Genomic DNA, 24,420 nt, shown 5'->3' on the forward strand with positions numbered 1-24,420 from the left:
TGAGCTCTTTGTTTACTCACTGAATAGGCACAACTTGTGCCCTGCCCTGCTTTGTCCACAGTCTTAACCTTGTTCTGTAAGAACCACCTGTACAAGTGGCTGAATAATGAATTCCACACTCAGATTTGTCTTGAGATCTTCTGTTAAGATTAAATCGGTTACTACCTCTGAGCATGAATAATATACCACTCTCTGAAATAGATTTGGACCACTGCAGCCAGATGGACATGGACTTCAAAACACTACAATGAGAAGGAGTATATTTATGGGGAGCTTCTTAGATGAAGAAACTGCTGAGACAGAGAAACGTTTAGTGCCACACTCAGGATGCCAAGTAACAGATCTGGGTGTGTTAGAATTTGGAATGTGGACAATTGCCCGGTCCTACTCATTTCGTTTCAAATAGTACATTGCTCTAAGATTATGGTGTGAAAACCAGATTACATCCTTTTTACTGGGGGGAGAAGTGATTTGTAAAAGACATTTATCCAGAGAAATGGGCTTTTTAACTTTGGGAACTGATGCCAGAATCACTTGAGATCCTGCAGAAACTTTAGTAGTAACTTAAATATTGAAAAAGACAAGCCCATGACTCAATGCAGAGAGAGCCTTTTCTGTACATGCTCCCCCTTTGCAATGAACTTGAAGGTCAGTCCTTTTCAGGACTTAGAAGCCACTTGTAGTTTCACCGCATAAGCCACTGGCAATCATCAGACAATATGTCAACAAAAACTCGGAAATTCATAGTATTTAAATAACGTCTTCATGCTTTAATCAGTGCAGTCATTAAGGAGAGTTTACATATGTGCTTTACTCCTAGTCAAACAAAAACAAGCACCTCCTCATGCTCTGATGAAAGTGAACCTTATTTAAACATGGGCCGAGCATGTTGTTGCTGGACTGAGGGAAAGGGACCATGTTGGGTTTGCCTGAACGTTTCCTGTTCTGTTTGTAGACAGCACCTCGAGATATCTGGAAGTGCGAGTCTGCTACCTGCAGTGATAGCTATTCTCCTGGAAATTTGATTGTGAGTGGACTGTGGCATCAGACTTGTTTGTTCCAAGTGACCTTATTTCAGCATCAAAACTTGACCTAGAGGGGTGGGGGGGGGAGGGGAGGGAGGCTCAAGAAGGAGTTACTCTAGGTATAATTACAGCTGATTTGCATTGTGGTATGGCAGGAACCAACACAACACTGGAAAGCAATTTTCCTCCAATTAAAAAATTAAATTTAAAAGCTTGGGTTGGGGCCTGGAGGGCATGCCTTCTCCCTTCAGTCAGGAGAAGCAGGGGCCAGAACAGGAGTGGGATGACATGTGTGACCGAAAGTGGGGAAGCCACTTTTCGTGGAGAGGCGCTCCCTACCACAGAGAATGCTGCTTCTAAGCTGTTTAAATTTGGTCTGCAGGGGATTATTTCGTGATCCTCGAGTGCTTCCTGCATCTGTTTAGTCTTAAATGCTTCCTAAAACATTTTTCAAAATCCACTCGTGATGTTCTAATCCTTCCTAATACAAGCACTGCTTAAAATGCAACTCTTCTTTTTTAAATCCTAGCTTTGAAAATGCAAATAAATGTGTGAGTCTTAAGAACAGATTGGAAAAAAAAAAAGTGAGGGCTGGTGGATGCATAACTGAATGTCAAGGGTCCTGTGTTTCATGCACTTTACAGAAAACTTCAATCTGTGTCTGTCTGGTCACTTCAATAAGAAAAGTTAAGGCACTGCTGTTACAGCCACTTCTAGGCTGGATTAGGGTAAAATAAATGTATTGCACTCCCTCTACTGGCTCTGAAGCTGCAGCAGCTTATTAACTAGACCTATTTTTAGATGGATTTCCCCATTAAAAAAAAAAAGTGATGTGTAGAAAAAGCAAGCAAAAACTGGGAACGCTATTAATTTTACTATTCATTTAAAATGTCAAGGAAAGTAAACATCTGCTCAATGCCATTGGTTAGGATGAACAAGAAAGCCTGCTTGTTTTAGGCTTTGCAGCAGAGTACTACGGGGCGAGGGGCACCTCCCCCTCCCTGAAGCATATCTCTAACAGTCTTGTTAAAGTTACTCATGAATGCGTGCTAAGTCACTTGAGTCGTATGCGACTCTGCGACCCCATAGACTGCATCCCGCCAGATTCCTCTGTCCATGGGATTCTCCAGGCAAGAATACTGCAGTGGGTTGCCATGCCCTCCTCCAGGGAATCTCCCTGACCTAGCCTTGTAAAAATTACTCAGTCCTTTTCAAATGCTGAAATAATCTTTTCCCACAGCTCAGTGAACCAAAATAAGTATGTTTTGTGTCTTCAAAATAGTCCAGGAAGGCAACAGCATTTGTCTGACTTGGTTGATGTGGGAAGGAGCAGAGGGGTTTTCTTTTCTCCTGGTGTCAAAGAGGAAAGCTAAAGCTGAAACACTACAGCCCAGGGGAGGCCACCTCCTTGCCGGAAATCATAGTCCTCCCAAACCTGGAAGAGACTCACAGCCATGTGGGATCTCACAGCAGCGGTCCTGCTCGCACCCGGAGCAGAGGCTACCAGGAGGCAGACGCCCCAGATGTCGGGCTCCTGCGGCCCCAGCCCCGCCTCACTCTTGTTGATCGGGCGTGTGGACTTTCTCCTGCAGAGCCTGTCTTCTGCCTGTGCTCTGCTCTCTGCTTTCCACTCTTTCTCGCTTTCTTCCCCAGGCGTCTGGATGCCAACCGCATCAGCTCCGTGCCCCCCAGCTGCTTCAACGGCCTGCATTCCCTGAGGCACCTGTGGCTGGATGACAACGCGCTGACAGAGATCCCGGTCCAGGCTTTCAGAAGCTTATCAGCACTGCAGGCCATGACCTTGGCCCTGAACAAAATACACCACATACCAGACTATGCCTTTGGAAACCTCTCCAGCTTGGTGGTTCTGTAAGTTTTATTGATTCCCCACCTCCCCCAACAGTTTCTAAATTCACTAAGATCTTGTAATTCTCTGTGGGACCTTGACCTTAGAATGATAGCCCTTCAGACTTTGAAGAGGGACATTTTAAGTGAGGAAAACCCCCTAAAATAACTCAGAAATGTTCTAATCGTGCAAAAGAATTAAACATTTATTGAGCACCTGGTAACTGCTAAGCACTGCTAGGCATTCAGAAATAACAAAATATGACCTCTCAGGGAAACTATTGTATATTACATGAGTAATCACCACACTGTATAGTTAATCCCATGACCAAAGGTAATAAAAATCCCTTATTTCTGATACTAATTTGTAATGCATGTCAAATTGAAATATGCCCTTCTTATTATTTAATAAGTACCTCTTGAACCCCTTCCAAGGTAACAGAAGCAAGGGACAAACCCTTAACAACAAGTTATGCATTTGTAAAGCTTTTTCCCTTTGAGGTCTAGATTTCACTATTTTAAGTAAACTAAAACGATCTCAAGTAATAGTAGGAAAAATAAACGGTTCAAGAGGGCAGCAATATGCCCCACGTGTATAATACAGTCAATGCTGACAGAGGACAACAGGAGCTGCTTGAAAGGCTCGAGAATTAGCTTGCTTCGAGGAAAGCGCCTGCTGCACTGTTTCTGCCTTAGCTGCATTCCTGCCCCCAGCCCACCGCGAGCTTCAGTCATTGCACTTTGCTTGTTGATAGGGCCGTCTCTTGCCCTGCGGTGTGTACTCCTTTGAGGGCTGGCCAGCATCTCATCCATCTTTTGAGGTTCCCGTCATGTGTTGCCTGTAAAAGATCCTCAATAAGTGCCACATAGATCTCACATGATACCAGCATATATTTATTAGAATAGCAACCTTTGTCTGAAAGGATCAGACATGTGGGGTGACATTAACAAATTTCTATCCTGAAGTAGTTCATATACAAAGATGACACTTCTGTTCCACCAGAAGCTGGGTAGGTGCTTTAATGTTTCCTTGCACTAGAGGGAATGAATTTACAGAGATTCAGCTCTTCTCTCCCCCCAGCCCCCTTAAGACCATTTCCCAAAAATCCCCCTGGGACTTGGTCCAGTTTTCAGTTATGCACACAGCTGTTCTCACTGGCCCTGACGTAACCCGACTTATCATTGAGCCAAAGATGATAATCAGACACATTTATACTACAACAAGATAACTAGTCTCCTTGGGCAGTCAAAAAATCTGATCCCCATTCTCTGTGGCTGAAATTGTTGTTTCCTATTAACCTGTGGCCCCACCCTGGCAAAGCAGCGATGATAAGCTATCAGCTTTGGTGGAAACTGCGCACACCTCAGACCACCTCCTCTCCACCCTCCATTTGTCGATGTTGGTCAGAATCTCTGTTTAACATTCTGTATTCCAAACCACACTGAGCAACCTGAATTTACTTTTACCAGCCTTGTTGCTAATCCCACAATTATTATTCACTCCATGATATCTCAAACCCAAAAGGTAAAACTGACTGTTAAACTCTGTGGTATATAGTCATCTCTGGTAAGAGTGAATGGGGCATAAAGCCTTTAAAGCAAGCGAACAGAAATGTTAAAGCATCTCTTACATATAATTAATGCATTCTCTAGAGTAAGTGTTTTTGGATTTCAGCAATCAAAACGTTTTGCCTCACTTTCCATGTGCAATGCGACCTCCTGACTGTCTGTAATGTTCTCCTGCAGACATCTCCATAACAATAGAATCCACTCCCTGGGAAAGAAATGCTTTGATGGGCTCCACAGCCTAGAGACTTTGTGAGTTGACCTTTTATTTGTTGCCCTTTTCTCAGTGTTTTCATGACTATTTGGAAGGAATCAAAATAGCCTTAAAGTCAGAATTGCTATTTGGTTTGGTTAATTGCCTGAGCTTTAAACAGATATTTACAGTGGCTTTATCTTACGCCCCTATACACACTCTATAGAGCCAAACAATAAAACTGAGATTTTATTTTAATCTAACGAGAGTGATAAATTAGTTGGAATCATTAGAAGCTAAACGAGATGTCCTCTACTGAGCAGGGACTGTTTGCTCAGGAATGTGTACTCTCTGTCAGGGATCAGTTCAGTATTGTCACTCAGGCTCACCATTCAGGAGTTAGGCCCTCCCCACTGAATGAGAGCATGCAGACAAGAAATTGTCAGACGCTGTCCAATCAGAGAGGAACAGGCATCTCATCAGCAAACGGTGGAGGTTCCTGCAGAAGCAATTCAAAAGTCTAAAATGTAATAACACCTACCCTTTATTGAGTGTATCGCTAACCAAATATTGTACTGAGCACTCAGCACACATGGTTTCAAATCAGTCCTACAACCATCCTATGAGAACAGGTACTATGACCCCTTTTAAGGCCCCAGGACTTCCCTAAGGGACCAGTGGTTAAGACTCCACACTTCCATTGTGGGGGGCTCAAGTTCAATCCCTGGTCAGGGAAGTTCCTCATTCTGAGTGGTACAGCCAAAAAAGAGAGTGACAAAGAGAAAGAAAAAAAAAGATAACCATTTTTAGGGTCCAATAGACTGGTTCCAAATAGGAAAAGGAGTGCGTCAAGGCTGTATATTATCACCCTGCTTATTTAACTTATATGCAGAGTACATCATGAGAAATGCTGGACTAGAAGAAACACAAGCTGGAATCAAGATTGCCAGGAGAAATATCAATAACCTCAGATATGCAGATGACACCACCCTTATGGCAGAAAGTGAAGAGGAACTAAAAAGCCTCTTGATGAAAGTGAAAGAGGAGAGTGGAAAAGTTGGCTTAAAGCTCAACGTTCAGAAAACGAAGATCATGGCATCCAGTCCCATCACTTCATGGAAAATAGATGGGGAAACAGTGGAAACAGTGTCAGACTTTATTTTGGGGGGCTCCAAAATCACTGCAGATGGTGACTGCAGCCATGAAATTAAAAGACACCTACTCCTTGGAAGAAAGTTACGAGCAACCTAGACAGCATATTCAAAAGCAGAGACATTACTTTGTCAACAAAGGTCCGTCTAGTCAAGGCTATGGTTTTTCCTGTGGTCATGTATAGATGTGAGAGTTGGACTGTGAAGAAGGCTGAGCGCTGAAGAATTGATGCTTTTGAACTATGGTGTTGGAGAAGACTCTTGAAAGTCCCTTGGACTGCAAGGAGATCCAACCAGTCCATTCTGAAGGAGATCAACCCTGGGATTTCTTTGGAAGGAATGATGCTCAAGCTGAAACTCCAGTACTTTGGCCACCTCATGCAAAGAGTTGACACATTGGAAAAGACTCTGATGCTGGGAGGGATTGGGGGCAGGAGGAGAAGGGGCCGACAGAGGATGAGATGGCTGGATGGCATCACGGACTCAATGGACGTGAATCTGAGTGAACTCGGGGAGTTGGTGATGGACAGGGAAGCCTGGCGTGCTGCAATTCATGGGGTCTCAAAGAGTCGGACACGACTGAGCGACTGAACTGAACTGAAAGTTATTTATCAACATGACATAGTCAGTTAGCAGCAAAACTGAGGCTTGCTTCCTTCTCTAATTTGACTCCAAAATCCATGTCTGGGACTTCCCAGGTGGTTCAGTGATAAAGAAACTGCCAGCCAATGCAGGAGACTAGAATTCGATTCCTGGGTCAGGAAGATCCTCTGGAGAAAGAAATGGCAACCCACTCCAGTATTCTTGCCTGGGAAATCCTATGGGCAGAGGAGTTTGGTGGGCTACAGTCTGTAGGGTCACAGAGTCAGTCATGATTGAGGTGACTTAGCATGCACACAAAATAAGCCACACAGAATCAATGAAGCTACAAAACCAGCTCTGACCTGGACAGCAGAAGGCTGTAACCAAAGAACACCTCTCCTGTGGCCTTGGAGCCCGCTGTTCATTTGCATATGGAACTTAGCGATATGTACCTGATCAGCACAGCATCTAACCAGACCTGGGTTCACTCATTTCCTGAAGGGCCTAATGGCTGTCCTTCCAGGGTTACTAAGTCACTGCATTTCCTCTGAGAAGGGAGGAACCATCCTCATGTGGAGATGCCAAAGGTGAATGCGTCTAGGGCAGGACTTTGAAGTCACTTTAATGGCACAGACCAGCTGTTCCTATCAGCTGCTTGGAAAAATTAGAAATTCTCCTTTAATTACACAAGGGCTGGACTGGGGATCTTAGCAATGGAAAGCACCTTCCAGTCCTTTTCAGCTCAATAGGAACAGAAAACAAAGATGGGCTTTGATAGGTTATTTACATAAATAGTCTTTCTTTTTTTTTTCCCCATGTTTGACATGAGGACTCAGGATTGCAAATTCAGGCAATTCATTCATTCAGGGCAAATTCATATAAGTCTCAATGTCCCCTCTTCCCTCACTTTGCCCAGGGCTCCAGAGGATAGGTAAAATAACCAATTTATTCCCAACATCTTCCTTTCCACTAGAAATCTGGGTAATTTATAAGGATCCAATCCTCATTTAATCAAAACAGGGCATCTGGAGAGACTTACAAACAGGAAGAAAATTTATGTCCACAAAAGACACAAGTTTCCTGCCTGTTGTATAGCTTAAGGATGGTTTGTGCCAGACAAGTAGGAATCTTGATTCATGTTTAACTCGGTCAAATTATCTCTCTCTTAAAATTAAATAGCAATTCTTCCCCACAGAGGAAGATCTAACCACATCTGATTGCCTGACCAAAAGGTTTTTCTGCATCATCTGGGAAATCTGCCTTTCCCAGAGATCGGGAGGCAATTACTTTTTCATATGGAGATGTAGCTCAGACGTGGAGTAAGTCTATAAAGCACTTGTGAGTAATGGGATTGAAAAGCCATTTGTGTCATAACAGAGAGACGAATGACTTGGGATTGATTGTCTGGTCATTCCCTGTCCGTGCATGAAGGATGATAGAGCTTTGCCTCACAGACCAGGAAAACGAATCCTCATTTGTGACCATGTGGATATTCTAGACCTGATGTCCTTCTTCAGAGCACCCTGTACCATATCAGCGCCTGCAGAAGCAGGCCGTCACCCTGGACTTCAGGCTGGGAGAAAGGCCGGTTACTGCACCTGAGTCAGGAATAAAGCCTCCTTCCTAGAGGTCCTCTCAGGAGAGCCTCTGAAAAGTGACGGGCCAAAGTCAGAGGGTTAAGGCAGGGCCAGGAAAGCAGAGGTGGTCGAGGAGGGCACACACTCGTTGGCAGCTTGGTGAGCCAGGTTCAGGTGAAGAACGGCATCGGCCAGCCACAGACGCCTGGCCACGTGTTCTAGACACTTGGACATTCACGATGCTGTACATGTCCTTTAAAAAAAAAAGTGCTTATTTTGTATTAGGGTATAGCCAATTAACAATGTTGTGATAGTTTCGGGTGAACAGAGAAGGGACTCAGCCACACATGTACATGTATCCATCCTCCCTCAAGCTCTCCCCTCCCATCCAGACTGCCATACGACCGTCAGTAGAGTTCCACGTGCTATCCACAGTAGGTCCTTGTTGGTCATCCTTTTAAAATATAGCAGTGTATACACGCCCATCCTAAACTCCTTCCCTTTTTTTAATGCCCAGGGCCATTGAGCCTTGACTCTTTGAAAGTTCTCACAATCAGTCTAACGATCATTTCAGTGCAGATACTTGTGGAATGATGGTGTTCAGCAAGCCAACAAAGTCTCTCTCCTTAAAGACACGGAATTGCTATCAGTGATACTGGTCCATTGGAAGATCATGTTAACGTTCCTTGTAAATGTCATGTACATGAATTTTTAAAGGAAAACCTGAACATGCTATTTACTTATTTTCAGAGACTTAAATTATAATAATCTTGATGAATTCCCCACTGCAGTCAGGACACTCTCCAACCTTAAAGAACTGTAAGTAGGACAAATTTAGTGGCAGAACTATTCTTTGTGAATGTATTTGAAAATGTGTTTGACTACTGTATATAATATGACTAAGAAGAATTTGAAAGGTCATCTAAATAATGGTTAACTACATCTAAAATGTATTTTAATTTGATTCTATCACCAAAAATAGCAGATAATCTTTTAAAATTTATGATGGATTTCTCTGTGTTTATGAGGAAAAAAGTATGTATTTCTCTAAGCCATTATCTTTTCCTAAGTCGTATTTTTCCAACATTTCTATGTGCTCTATAGGTATGTAGAGAACTATATTGGAATTCACTAATTTGCTGAGCATATCCAGCAACAAACTTCTCTAGGTTGCATGAGTCTAGGACTAGATAAATACAGTGTACAGGCTTAGTATAATGTTAGATGCCTTCCTATGCATTATTCCATATTCCTTTAATGCTTCATAAATATTATTTGATTTTTAAAGAACCCCACCATTTTACTATGATAAAGCTACCTTTCAGCTATTAGGTTGCATATATCATCTTTTTATATTTATAATTTAATTACTTTTCTTAATACCTAAATACATAAATAACCTTTGTAATGTTCTAACACTTGGAAAGAAAAATAAACACAGAGCCTCTTCTCTCGGCAGACAGAAATAAGACACACAGCTAAAGGAGGTAGACAGCAGGGCTTGTTTATAAGAAAAAGCCTCTGTGGGGTTCTGCTGCAGGACACCCATGTGGCGCTTACTCAAGAAGTCATCACTGTCTGGCTCAGGCAGCCCCAAAACTGCCACTCACCTCCTTCAGCCACAGACCCACATAGACCAAGACCACTGACTCTGCCCCTCTGCCAGTCAGATGACATCACAGCGATAGATGAGAATCAATTTGTTATTACAGACTCACTGAGCTGGGGCACCTTTCTTCAGCTCAGGAAATTTTGTCCTCATAAGGAGATTACCTAAATCTCCACTTAACTGCAGCTGAAGTCAATTTTCTCTTCTCCTGGCTGCAAATGGGGTCAGGAGGAGTGATCATAATCGTTTCTCCAAAGATGGTTTCCTCTGTCTCAAGTCGTTAGACCACGATGCTCTGTTGAATAGTAATGGATAGATGGTTTCTTTTTATAACACTAGGTTAAAAGTTTCCATAAAGCACAGTTATTATTTTCAGATTCCTTATTCCTCATTCAAGATGACAGCTTGTGATTTCCTTTTCTCCTAGAGAGTGAGGGCGTGAAGGTTTCAAAACGCATGGAGGAATTGAACCTTATCGTCTGGTTACTAAAAATGCTGATTATTGCCACAGGTTTGGGGAAGGGACTATGAAATGATTTTACCCCACCGGTTATTTTCTATAAACTGTCTTTTCTCTCTTTCTAGAGGATTTCATAGCAACAATATCAAGTCGATACCGGAGAAGGCCTTTGCAGGCAACCCTTCTCTTATTACAATGTAAGTGGTCGTAGTTCTTTTCGATTTTTCTGTCCTGCAATATAGCATGCATTGTCCTTTTCAGCATAATACAATAAATGTTCTATATTTGCCCAAGTTTTGTCTCAGTCACTGTAAAAATCCATACAGAGAAGTATATGTGGAGATGTTTCGCTAGACTTTAGCTGAATGCTGAAGTTATATTAAAGATTCTTTTTCTAGGACCTAAAATATTCGTTGCCTTATGTTTGGTATCTTCAAATGCTTCATCTCACTTCACAATCATCTTATGAAATGCTTTTTTGCTTATCTCTTTAAAAAAATCTGATTTTTAAAATGTCAGTGTCAAGGTCACCTAGTCATTCAGAACTTGAACCCAAGTATACTAGAAAAATAGATTATTACATTAAATGTTCTCACCAAAAAAGATAAGTGTATGATAAATAACTACATGGGGGGAATTCGTTCACAATGTATGTGTGTATGCATACTCAGTTGTGTCTGACTCTTTGGGACCCTTGGACTGTAGCGCACCAGGCTCCTCTACCCATGGAATTTTCAAATACTGGAGTGGGTTGCCATTTCCTACTCCAGGGGATCTTCCTCATCCAGCGACTGAACCTGCATCTCCTGCATTGGCAGGCAGATTCTTTACCACTGTGCCAACTGGGAAGCCCTCACAATGCATACATACAACCAGTTGCCACCATGTAAATTTTAAATATACAATATTATGTTTCAGTTAGGGCTTCTCAGGTGGCTCAGTGGGAAGAAAAAAAAACCCACCTGCCAATGCAGGAGATGCAGGAGACTTGGGTTCGATCTCTGGGTTGGGAACGTCCCCTGGAAAAGGAAATGGCAACCCACTCCAGCATTCTTGCCTGAAAAATCCCATGGACAGAGGAGCCTGGTGGGCTACGGTCCATGGGGCCACAAAGAGTCAAACACAACTGAGTATGCACAATAATACATGCGTGTGTCAATTAGACCTCAGTAAGCTAAAATATAAACAGATATATATACATATTATTACATACAATGGAGGGCCCTTACTGCAAGAAGGAGGGGGAGATGAGGGAACTACTGTTTTATACTAAGTCACTATACACATTCATGTTTAAGTCCAAACACTGAGTTACTTTTATACAAACTAGGGTGTAATTCTAGAAAGGTGCCTGTGTCCTAGAAATGTGTATGTGAGGATTTATATGCCATAATGGCATAAGATAGAGTTACAGCTTCAAAATATGATTAATTTTGTGTTTCATATTTAGCACAAACAGAAAATTAATCATGTGTAGGTATATAGAGGAAGGTGAAAATATGTAAGTATTAGTCTGGCTCTTAATTAAAAGACAACTGGCAGGTTTGGGGCATAGTATTGGCCTGAGGTCATGGGGAGAGGTCTGAAATATGGAGGAGGGGGAGTAAGGATAACTTCTGAAGAGGACTGTAGGGGCACTTCTTGGCAGATAGCCGTTGTCCTGTGCCAACTTGACAGAGAGGCTTTCTGGAACCGGGTAGCATTTGTCACAAATGAGCTGGAATCCCAATTAGCCCTGACAACTGAGAAAAAAACATACCATTCATCATTTCTGAAATGTTCTGACAGTCTGTTGGCAAACTAAGGGGGTTAAAGTTTATTGCCAACAAACATTAGTTCTCATTAGAGAGTATTTACATACTGAAAGTTGGCAGATTGTATTGCCTTTCTTTGCCCCTTTTGTTTCTTGAAGCCACAGGACTGGTTTTCTTAATCACTCTTTTGATATGGTAATGACCCATGAAGAGGACTAACAGTCCCCAATATTGATTAGCACTCCCATCCACTACATGATGGCCGTGAATGTTTTCTCCAGGAAACACTTTTCTCCTTGCTTCTACCTCTGTTTCTAGCCCTTGCCACTGCCACTCCCGCCCACACTCCCCACCCTGACTCAATTTCTTTGTTTTTCTTGTTGCATTGGTTACCCAGGCTAATTTCTACCTCTGTAGACCCCATCCTATTCATAACTTCTTTTTTTTAATATAAATTTATTTATATTAATTGGAGGTTAATTACTTTACTATATTGTATTGGTTTTGCCATACATCAACATGTATCTGCCACAGGTATACACGTGAGGCAGGGAGATGAGTCTTAGACTGGTCAAAATCTAGAGGATTTAGAGGGGGGAAATGAAGTGGCAGAGGGGATGGAAAGAAGTTATGGTAATGAAGTGGCAGAGGGGATGGAAAGAAGTTATGGTACACTGGGACTACCATAACTTCTTTCCATCCCCTCTGCCACTTCATTTCCCCCCTCTAAATCCTCTAGATTTTAACCAGTCTAAGACTCGCCTCCCGCCCCTACCACTAGCAGAGTGATCCCCCTGGAAGCACAGCATCCGTGTTGTCATTCTCTTGCTATGAAACACAGTCAGGGTTGTCTATTTAACTTAGACACCTACTCATTTTGCCGATATTCTCAGCTTTCCGCACGGCTCAAGCCAACCCTCCTGACCATCCCCCCAAGTTCTCTTCAATTCCCAACTACCAGGCAGTTCAAATATCATTACATTGAAAACATTCATAAAACAAAATATTTTTTCAGTTCTATTAATGTGTTAACTTTTAGAGCAATAATGAAATTTTTAAAATCTAATGTTACAAAACCCAAAGTAGCAAATTTCCTCTCAAATATATTTGAAGAATCCTTTTGTATGCTGTAAGATTTGACCAGAGGATATTGACCCTCATGTAAATATAGAGAATTTCATCTTCCTTCAGCTAATGATATAACCACCAGCACCTTGAATAACATTTTGCCACTCGATGGATATTCTAGATATTGGAGGTAGAGGAAGAGTCTTAAGTATTACACAGTCAGTTCAGGCTTCCCAAGTGGCTCTTGGTAAGATTTCACCTGTAATGCAGGAGACCCGGGTTCATTCCCTGGGTCAGGAAGATCCCCTTGGAGGAAGGAATGGCAACCCACTCCATATTCTTGCCTAGAGAATTCCGTGACAGTGGTGAGTGGTGGGCTGTAGTCCATAGGGTGGCAAAAGAGTCAGACACGACTTAGTGACTAAAAAACAGCCAGTTCACTTGCTTTTCTCCATAGCAGCTAACATTCATATCTGCCTTGTCAGAAATTTTCAACAGTATGGATTTCCTACCAAAAGCCTCATAATGTGAGTGAAATAGTTTTGAAGTTTACCTGAAGTCAAATAATCAAAATTACATAAATAACGTAATTTTATTTGTTGAAATTTGGAAGGAATATTCATTTGTCATGCAAGTTTTATAATAAGACTTTGGTGTTTGGATTTTTCCAGACATTTCTATGACAACCCCATCCAGCTTGTTGGGAGAGCTGCTTTTCAACATTTACCTGAACTAAGAACACTGTAAGTGTTTATTTCTCTTACCGATTATTTTCCCTTTGCAAGGTTGCTGTGAAGACCAAATGAACATTTCAAGTGTTTTGAAATGGCCATAAAAATGGCCCTGTCTAGAATTTTCTGCCAGTAATACTCAGGTAATCCTCCTTCTAGGACTTTGAATGGTGCCTCACAAATAACTGAATTTCCTGATTTAACTGGAACTGCGAGCCTGGAAAGTCTGTAAGTACTTGAGTAGGCTCTTGACTTTGCCCTGAATCTCCACTGCCCTTCAAGCCTGACCAGTCTTAACATCAATGAATCAAAATATGTCCCTGTATGATGTCTGAATACAAGAATGATGTCTGGTTTGTGTTTCAACAGGACTTTAACTGGAGCCCAGATCTCATCTCTTCCTCAAACTGTCTGTGATCAGTTACCTAATCTCCAAGTGCTGTGCGTATCAGTAAGGCAATAATATTATGTAAACAGGACTGAAATGACAGGCATTATTTCAGTAATCCTTTAAAAGCGGAGAAAGTTCTTTCCTTGAAGGTCTTCAGGAGGTCAGGCCTCCTTTGCCTACCTTGGTCCAGGGAAGTGGCTCTTGGATATGACCCTAGTAATAATGGCAGTGGAATGTTCCAGGTGGCTCAGCGGTTTAAAAAAAAAAAGCCAGTGCAGGAGTCACAGCTTTGATCCCCATGTCAGGAAGATCCCCTGGAGAAGGAAATGGCAACCCTCTCCAGTATTCTTGCCTGGGAAATCCCATGGACAGAGACTGGCGGGCTACAGTCCATGGGGTCACAAAGTGTCAGGTACAACTTAGCAACTAAACAACAACAACAACAATAATGGCAGTGGACCCCTGGTTTCCAAGTCCCAAACAGTCTCCCATTAGCGTTTCAACTGGCGCACATTTCCTTTCAGAAAATGGATATGAACAAGGCAATATAACTTCATTCCCACCTCCCTCTAAATCCTCTGCAAAGCAGGAAAAAAAAAAAATCATGGATCAGAAACCCAATATGGATGCCAAAATAAAATTATCAGACCCACGCAAACCTTGACAAAGGCAACCAAACATTCTTCCAGTATAGTTGTGGGTGCCATGTTCTAATGTTTCATCTAACAGGTAAACAACTTGCGTGTGTTATTTCTGTTGCCTTGGGACTTTTGTTCTCTGCCCTTTCCACATTTTACAAAACGTAGTTTATAGGAATTGGGAGAGCCTGGTTTTGACCTTCCATTTTTCAGCCTCCTCCTTCTATGCCCTGTTATCACCTCCTCCAGCACTGCGGGGATGTCATGAAAGCACCCTGGGTCCCTCACAGGGCTCTGTTCTCAGAAAGGAGACTTCTGTGGCAGCTGTGATTCTAGCACAAGCTTTGTCCAGTAGCAAATGACAAGCAGCTCTACAATGTTAAGTGGAAGAATGGGAACATTTTTCAGGGACCGAATAACTGGGAGAAAGCGTCTAGACACCAGTAGGTGGAAATCTCAGCAGCCATGTTGGAATTCTGCCCGCCATGCCTAAGACAGCCTGGACACATGCTCAGTTTTGAGGAAGCTGGCTGAGTAACAGGACCAGGATTTCACCCATTATAACTGATAAGTAGCGAGGCAGTATTTAAATTGCATCTGTCTCTACAAGGTCACACAGAATGGTAAAGCACCTGAGTCTAGAGCTGCCTACACTGAGGCTGACTGGCAAGCTGATTAAGAACAAAGGCTCTGGGGTCTATTTTTCTGGTTCAAATGTGGCCTCTCTGTCTGCGATCATAGTATCTTGAGCGAGTTATTTATTCCTTCCAGGGCTCCATTTCCCAGTCTATAATAGATGGGCTCCATTTCCCAATCTATAAAAGATCTGTAAAATCTACTTCCTTCAGGGGATCATCATGAGGATTCAGTAAGTTACTACAAGCCCAACACTTATACCAGCACCTGGAGCACAGTCAGCATGCCCAGGTGTTAGCACTTCCCCAACGTGCCCAGGTGTTAGCACTTACCGTCATCTTTCTCACTTCCTTTACAACATTATTCTTTCCTTAAGTGGAAACCCTGAAAGGCCTGAAAGAATGCGATTGTATGAATGGTAGTGTCTTGCTACTTTCTTTTTTGTTTTTTGGGTTATTTTGGTTTTTGTTTGTTTGTTTGCTCTTTTCATTTTTTCTTTTTTTGGCCATGTGGCATGTGGGATTTCCTGGCCAAGGATAGAACTCAAGCCCCCTTTATTGGAAGTGTGGAGTCTTAACCACTGAACAACCAAGGAAGTCCCTATCTTACTATTTTCAAAATATGTCAGTCTATAGTATTAATTTGTTCTTTATAAAAACCCGTATCTTTTCATTTAAGGAGAGAATTGAAAAAGGCATTAATGCTGGATTCAGCACATCAACCAAGTAGAATTAAAGTTGAGAGCACAGCCACAGGTTTTGACCTTTACTCCAGTCTGCTTTATGTTCTGGAAGTATAGGTCTGAGTGCTCCCTTCCTGTGGCTGGATCATCCACTGAGTACCTGCTGAATGAGGCAGTGTCACTGTACATGAGTGATTTTTCCCTCCGTTGGGAATGACTTGGCTATGCATGGCTTTCCCCATTGACTAGCTGGTGCTCTTAGTCAAGTCATTTTGCTTTGTATGGGAATCAACACAATATTTCCCTCCTAAGGTGACCACTAGGATTAAACAAAATAATTCAGGTCAAGCTGTAAACATGGTGTCTATATATAAGAAGTGCTTGATCAATGTTAGCCATGAAAATCATTAGGTAGAAGGTAGGTAGGAGGTGACACTGTGTCTTTATGTAGAAGAAAGTTTCATATACCCCTACTGAGAGTTACACAGGAAGGCTTGGTCCCCTTGCAGTCTGTGGAGGTGAGCAAACCAAATTATTATCCGCTTTTATATGTGTCCACTTTATCACATTCACTACTTTTCAAAAATACACACAACATTGTTAATCAAGTGTTATTTGTGTATAGATGCAGAGTATTTTTTTCACTGGTTTGGTTTCGTCTTTTAAATCTCTAGTGTAAACTACAAATTTGTGTTTCCACACAGCTTTATCTGAATTATTCATGTGTAGTAAGTTGAACTGTACTTCTATTTAAATTCCATGTATTCAATAAATATAACAAAAGTAATCAATTATAAGAATAAAATAATTTAAAATACTCTCAGAAAACAGTATGGATTTTTTAAGTTGCATAAGTGGTGATCTGGTTTTAAGATTTAGAATCAGGCATGAAAATAAGTTAGCTGATTAGCAGATAACTTTTAAAACATGAGACAAGATTTTTTTAATATCTATCTGTTACTTTATCTACTAGCTTTCTTTTTTTAAGCTTTCTGCAAATTACCATGGCTTGTTTTCGATTAGCTCTATTATACTATAAATATGTCCAGATGTTTTTGTTATTCTGTAATTTGTTGAGTTTTGGCTGAAGACTTTCTTAGATTCCCACCCCCCCGCCCACCTCTTGTAATGATTGATTTCAAAGTTAGTGCTGTGTTTTGAATTGTTGAAGGGATTTTTTTTTTCTGTTGATTAGAAAAGAACCAACAGTGATTCTCTTAGCTGTAGAGATATAGCAGCTCTTACAAACAGAGGCACAATTATTTAACTTAATTTGTACTCGTTTCTGTAAGATAATAGCTAGAACATTGTAGATCATCACTAACAAAATATAAATAAATTCATTAAGTAAATTATTTAAAACAATTAAAGAAGTATAACAGTTACATTTCAGTTGACATCTGAATCTACTGCTTAATCCAATAATGCCTATGACTACCTGCTCCATGTCAGGGCTGGGGAAACGTTCAGAGTCTGCCTTTGGGAGCTGGATCATCGTGAAGGGAAAGGGAGAGAAAAGCATATTTCCTGACGACTAACATGTAACAGAGTTTTCCCTTTTGTACCTTCTGTTTTTCAGAGACCTTTCTTACAACCTGCTAGAAGATTTACCCAGTTTTTCAGTCTGCAAAAAGCTTCAGAAAATGTATGTCTGTAAGAGTCTCTAAGTCACCAAGTGAAAACCGAGAGCCAAAACTCACATTTCCAGGGGTCATTGGTTTGCTTACCCTGTGGTTCACTGGGGAGACATGTGAAGCTTGCCCTTCTTATACACATGACTGCATAGGATGGCTGTAAAGTTGGGAAACATAGATAATATTATTTTACCATACATTACACTATAAGTAAAGCACTTATTATAGTTTTTTTTCTCCCTAACCTGGTATAGTATTGAATTGGGTTTGTTTAAGCTCTGGATTTTTTCTAAACTTATACCTTCAATGAGTGGCATTATTATCTTTTTTTTTTTCCTGAACACAAGTGAAACTCATATGTATGGCATTAATTTTGAAAACTGGGGAACTTGAGTTTATTGGTATGTTTGCTTCACGATAATCACCTTCAGAGGAGATTCCATATTTGTCTTATTTCAGGAGCTACTGATGCTACTTCTGCATAAAATATTTTAGAATTCCTCTCTTAAAATTGCCTCCTGCATTAGACATCAGCCTTTTTGAGTCATCCTTTGTTTTTGATCAAAAAATATTAACCATCTATCCTTTGCCACTTAATTTTTCTCTGAATGCCTTTGGGCAATTAAGGGAGGGGGGAAAAGCCATCTTTGGAAGATAAACATTTGACACTCCTGAAAACCCTCAAGAAATATAAGGCTCAGAAGGCAGAACCTGGAGAGGCATCCTCAAAGTGTTTGAACGATGCTCCATTGGGAATGTAGCTCGAGGCTCAGCAGTAAAGAATCCACCTGTAATACAGGACACTCGGGTTTGAGCCCTGGTCTGCAAGATGCCCTGGATGAGGACATGGCAAGCCACTCCAGTATTCTTGCCTGGAGAATTCCATGGACAGAGGAGCCTGGTGGGCTGCAGTCCATAGAGTCTCACAGAGTCAGACACGACTGAAGCAACTGAGCATGCTCACCCAAAGGAATAATAAGTATTTGTTTGAAAGAGAGGCAATACTTATTTAAGTGTATAAATTGTCCTGTTCTTTTTAAAACAAAAAGAAAATTTTTTTTCAGTAGTCACTTGGCAGTCGTAGTTCACGTGTTCCTTGATTGAGGGAAGGTAATCACTTGTAAAATTTCTCTGAAGACTTATCTTTGAAACCGATGACTCTGAAGTCAATCTCTGGAACCTGTCATTTCAGAGACCTGCGGCATAATGAAATCTATGAAGTTCAAGCTGACACTTTCCAGCAGTTGTTCAGCCTCCGATCTCTGTGAGTACCGCCTCCCAGTACTTTCCCCATCATAGAGCAGTTTTTATCTCTTTTGGGTCTTCCTCTAACAGTTCCTTTTCAATGTATGCATGTACTGTTGGGCCTTTGTATGTGTATCTGCCATAAGAAGGCAAATATTTTTCTCATGATCATTTCCAGGAACAAGTTCCAAAGTAGTAAATTTGCAGTCAGCTCTTTGGCGGTCAGCAGACGTGAGACTTAGATAAAGAGGAAGGAGGCCAAGCTATTAAATAGCCTGCAAAATGTGATTCTATTCTCATCCAGGAACTGGCAGAGATCATTTGGCATGAAAAAAACAGGGTGACCACACAGTTCTTCCTGCCTGTTTTTCTTTCCTGGTCAGTTTTTCAGTGCAAGTCTCTCTGAGTGCATAAGAATCACCTGGAGGTGACTGTAAAAAAATTCAGAGTCCAGGCTCTCACCTGCCTCATGAGTTAGACCCTCTGGAGTGGGGCCTGGGAATCTACATTTTAACAAGTACACAAGGGTTTGAGCACAACTGTCCTGGAAAATGCTTCTGTTGCTCAGATGACTAAGATTTGTAAATATTAGATTCCATTCTATGATTGAAAAGACCACATATTAACTATAAGTTTTTTTTAAAAAAAACTTAATAATAGATTTTTTATGTGTGTGAGACAGTTAAAAAAAGATTGAACTTTTCCATCCTGAAACTGGATTTCAATGTCATTTTGATGAATGATGGCAGTATGTAATGTTTAAACTGCAGGACATAAACCTTTTCTTTGCTAAAGCTTTTCTTAACATTTAAGAGACCATCTAGGTGATCACTTACCTAGAGCCAGACATCCTGGAATGTGAAGTCAAATGGGCCTTAGGAAGCATCACTACAGACAAAGCTAGTGGAGGTGACTGAATTTCAGTTCAGCTATTTTCAAATCCTAAAAGGTAACGCTGTGAAAGTGCTGCACTCAATATGCCAGCAAATTTGGAAAACTCAGCAGTGGCCACAGGACTGGAAAATGTCAGTTTTCATTCCAATCCCAAAGAAAGGCAATGCCAAAGAATGCTCAAACTACTGTGCAATTGCACTCATCTCACATATTAGCAAAGTTATGCTCAAAATTCTGCAAGCCAGGCTTCAACAGTACATGAACTGTGAACTTCCAGTTCAAGCTCGATTTAGAAAAGGCAGAGGAACCAGAGATCAAATTGCCAACATCTGTTGGATCATCAAAAAAGCGAGAGAGTTCCAGAAAAAATTCTGCTTTATTGACTAGGCTTTGACCGTGTGGATCACAACAAATTGTGGAAAATTCTTAAAGAGATGGGATTACCAGACCCCTTTACCTGCCTCCTGAGAAATCTGTATGTAGGTCAAGAAGCAACAGTTAGAACTGGACATGGAACAACAGACTGGTTCCAAATAGGGAAAAGAGTATATCAAGACTGTGTACTGTCACCATGCTTATTTATATGCAGAGTACATCATGAGAAATGCTGGGCTGGATGAAGCACAAGATGAAATCAAGATTGCCAGAAGAAATAGCAATAATCTCAGATATGCAGAGCCATCTGCAACCCTATGGCAGAAAGCAAGGAAGAACTAAAGAACCTCTTGATGAAAGTGAAAGAGGACAGTGAAAAAGTTGGCTTAAAACTCAACATTCAAAAACTAAGATCATGGCATCCAGTGCCATCACTTCATGGCAAATAGACAGGGAAACAATGGAAAACAGTGAGATTTATTTTTGGGTGGCTCCAAAATCACTGCAGATGGTGACTGCAGCCATGAGATTAAAAGATGTTTGCTCCTTGGAAGAAAAGCTATGACCAACCTAGACAACATGTTAAAAAGCAGAAATATTACTTTGCCAACAAAGGTCTGTCTAGACAAACCTTTAGTTTTTCCAGTAGTCATATATGGATGCGAGAGCTGGACTATAAAGCTGAACACCGAAGAATTGATGCTTTTGAACTGTGGTGTTGGAGAAGACTCTTGAGAGTCCCTTGGACTACAAGGAGATCCAACCAGTCCATTCTAAAGGAGATCAGTCCTGGGTGTTCATTGGAAGGACTGATGCTAAAGCTGAAACTCCAATACTTTGGCCACCTCATGCAAAGAGTTGATTCATTGGAAAAGACCCTGACGCTGTGAGAGATTGGGGGCAGGAGGAGAAGGGAATGACAGAGGATGAGATGGCTAGATGGCATCACTGACTCAATGGACGTGAGTTTGAGTGAACTCTGGGAGTTGGTGATGGACAGGGAGGCCTGGCGTGCTGCAGTCCATGGGCTCGCAGAGTCGGACACGACTGAGCTACTGAACTGAACTGACAGAAAAACCCGAACAAACATTTTGGCCAACCCAATAGTTTAAGTATTCCAAACAAGTTCTGTGCCACATACTGGGGACTCTGGAGCCAGTTTGCTTAGATTTGAATCTCAGTTGCTGAGTACTCTGTGACTTGAAGCAAGTCAGTTAATACTCTGTGTTTTATTTCTCACCAGTAAAATGGGGCTAATGATAATACTTACTTCATCGAGTTGTGTTGAGGGTTGTGAGATTTTATGTGTAAAGAAGCTGGTGACCATACCTGGCACATAGTAAACGTGCGTCAGTGTCGCTGTCATCATGATTAGAACCAGTACATATGCTTCTAGGGTTATATAAGTGAGAGTTCTTACAGGAATCAGAGTCAGTTCTCACAGACTCAAACACCCCGATGGCCCAAACGGAGGGACACCTACACAGGTATTGGCAAGCAAGGGACAGGCGTGTTGAAACCGGCAGCATGACGGAGACGGGGGCGGAAGAGACAGGAAGGAATGAAGGGTGTTTGCAAAACCCAGGAAGCCCTGAGGCACAGACAGGGGGTGCTGTGGTTGAGATAGTGCACAGCTGTGCCAAGATTCCAAAGCCGAGGAGCAGACCGCAAGCCCCTGACTGCTCTCCTCCAGGGACTTGCACTGGGAATCCAAGAGAGAACCTCAGGGAGCCTTGAAGGTGCGCCCTGAGAGACCAGGGCAGGAGAGGAGAACTGGCTCCCCTGGGCCTGTTGGGAGGATTCCCAACAGGAAACCTCCTGTGCAACCTGTTGGCTGCACAGGTTCATGACTAGGAATGGAATTACTGTCCTCTGAGCATATAAGTGCTGCACTCAATATGCCAGCACATTTGGAAAACTCAGCAGTGGCCACAGGACTGGAAAAGGTCAGTTTTCATTCCAATCCCAAAGAAAGGCAATGCCAAAGAATGCTCAAACTACCGCACAAAACTCATCTCACACACTAGCAAAGTAATGCTCAAAATTCTCCAAGGCAGCCTTCAGTGTGTAAACCATGAACTTTCAGATGCTCAAGCTGGATTTAGAAAAGGCAGAGGAACCAGAGATCAAACTGCCAACATCTGTTGGATCATCGAAAAAGCAAGAGAGTTCCAGAAAAAACATCTACTTCTGCTTCATTGACTGTGAATCACAGCAAACTGTGGAAAATTCTTAAAGAGATGGGAATACCAGACTACCTGACATGCCTCCGAGAAATCTGTATGTAGGTCAAGAAGCAACAGTTAGAACTGGACATGGAACAACAGACTGGTTCCAAATAGGAAAAGGAGTTCGTCAAGGCTGTATATTGTCACCCTGCTTATTTAACTTCTATGCAGAGTACATCATGAGAAATGCTGGGCTGGAGGAAGCACAAGCTGGAATCAAGACTGCCGGAAGAAATATCAGTAACCTCAGATAGGCAGATGACACCACCCTTATGGCAGAAAGCAAAGAAGAACTAAAGAACCTCTTGATGAAAGTGAAAGAGGAGAGTAAAAAAGTTGGCTTAAAACTCAACATTCAAAAACTGAGATCATGGCATCTGGTCCCATCACTTCATGGCAAATAGACAGGGAAACAATGGAAACTGAGAGACTTTATTTTGGGGGGCTCTAAAATCACTGCAGATGGTGACTGCAGCCATGAGATTAAAAGATGTTTGCTCCTTGGAAGAAAAGCTATGACCAACCTAGACAGCATAGTAAAAAGAAGAGACATTACTTTGCCAGCAAAGGTCCATCTAGTCAAGGCTATGTTTTTTCCAGTAGTCATGTATGGATGTGATAGTTGGATTATAAAGAAAGCTGAGCACTGAAGAATTGATGCTTTTGAACTGTGGTGTTGGCAAAGACTCTTGAGAGTCCCTTGGACTGCAAGGAGATTCAACCAGTCCATCCTAAAGGAAATCAGTCCTGAATATTCATTGGAAGGACTGATGCTGAAGCTGAAGCTCTGTTACTTTGGCCACCTGACGTGAAGAGCCAACTCATTGGAAAAGACCCTGATGCTGGGAAAGGTTGAACCAGGATGAGAAGGGGATGACAGAGGATGAGATGGTTGGATGGCATCACCAACTCAATGGGCATCAGTTTGAGCAAGCTCCGAGAGTTGGTGATGGACAGGGAGGCCTGGCGTGCTGCAGTCCATGGGGTTGCAAAGAGTCAGACACAACTGAGTGACTGGACTGAACTGAATGAGGTGGATGAACCTAGAGCCTATTATACAGAATGAAAGTGAAAGTGAAGTCACTCAGTCGTGTCCGACTCTCTGCGACCCCATGGAATAGTAGCCTACCAGTCTCCTCCCTCCACAGGATTCTCCAGGCAAGAGTACTGGAGTGGGTTGCCATTTCCTTCTCCAGGGGATCTTCCTGACCCAGGGATCGAACCCGGGTCTCCCGCATTCCAGGCAGACGCTTTAACCTCTGAGCCACCGGGGAAGCAAGGTTGCTTACAGAATGAAGTAAGTCAGGAAGAAAAGCAAATATTATATATTGATTCACATATATGGAATCTAAAAAGACAGGTCTGATGTACCTATCTGCAAGGCAGCAATGGAGATGCAGACATAGAGAACAGACTTATGGACACAGTGGGGGAAGAAGATGGGGGACAATTTGAAAGAGTAACATTGAAACATATACATTACCATATGTAAAATAGGTAGCCAGTGGGAATTTACTGTATGATGTAGGGAGTGTAAAGCAGGGCTCTATGACAACTTAGAGGTGTGGGGTAGGGTGGGAGGTGGGAGGCGGGTTCAAGAGGAAGGGAACATATGCTTACCTGAGGCTGATCCATGTTGCTATATGGCAGAAGCTAATGCAATATTGTAAACCCATTATCCTCCAATTTAAAAAAAAAGCTTTCCAGTTTCCCCCAGCTTGGGAGTACTTTCAAACAAGAATGTAAATGTTCTGTGAATACCATTTATCCTAGGTAACTTAGGGGCCCAGCACCATGAATAAATTACTTTGCATTAGAAAAAGTTGACAGTGGTCATTTTCAGTTTCCTCAAATGTCTACGCTTTAGCTCCCCTTTTGAGTCATGAATTTTAAAAATACAAATTTTAAGTCCCTTGCTCTTTTTTAAAAATGTGGAAGTTCTTATTCTTGTAAATTACCTACATGTTATTACACATAGGTGTAGAGGAGAGGGGCCAGTGAATTTCTCAATAAATTATAGACTTTGTTATCAAAGAATTTTACTTCTAACATATACTAGCCCTTTTTTTTCTTCATTTCCCAGTTAAGAATTTAAATGTCTATTCTCTTTACTGGGAATGTTTTTGAAAGTATCTC

The 24,420-nt window shown here is 41.8% G+C and overlaps 1 protein-coding gene across 3 annotated transcripts in view; it reads left to right on the top strand.

Annotated features, from left to right (window-relative positions):
- Window positions 1–24,420, top strand: part of LGR5 (leucine rich repeat containing G protein-coupled receptor 5) — a 129,933-nt gene that overhangs the window by 98,601 nt on the left and 6,912 nt on the right. Inside the window, exons 5-13 of one of the 3 annotated variants that reach the window (XM_068971660.1) lie at window positions 2,679–2,894; window positions 4,617–4,688; window positions 8,690–8,758; window positions 10,134–10,205; window positions 13,502–13,573; window positions 13,721–13,789; window positions 13,931–14,002; window positions 17,488–17,553; window positions 18,735–18,806. In XM_068971660.1, coding sequence (XP_068827761.1) covers window positions 2,679–2,894; window positions 4,617–4,688; window positions 8,690–8,758; window positions 10,134–10,205; window positions 13,502–13,573; window positions 13,721–13,789; window positions 13,931–14,002; window positions 17,488–17,553; window positions 18,735–18,806 — 780 coding nt within the window. The remainder of the gene's footprint in view (window positions 1–2,678; window positions 2,895–4,616; window positions 4,689–8,689; window positions 8,759–10,133; window positions 10,206–13,501; window positions 13,574–13,720; window positions 13,790–13,930; window positions 14,003–17,487; window positions 17,554–18,734; window positions 18,807–24,420) is intronic. The other 2 variants (XM_068971661.1, XM_068971662.1) reach the window with 2 other exon arrangements.

Source organism: Capricornis sumatraensis, chromosome 4 (genome assembly GCF_032405125.1).
Source record: "Capricornis sumatraensis isolate serow.1 chromosome 4, serow.2, whole genome shotgun sequence".
Classification (NCBI taxonomy): domain Eukaryota; kingdom Metazoa; phylum Chordata; class Mammalia; order Artiodactyla; family Bovidae; genus Capricornis; species Capricornis sumatraensis.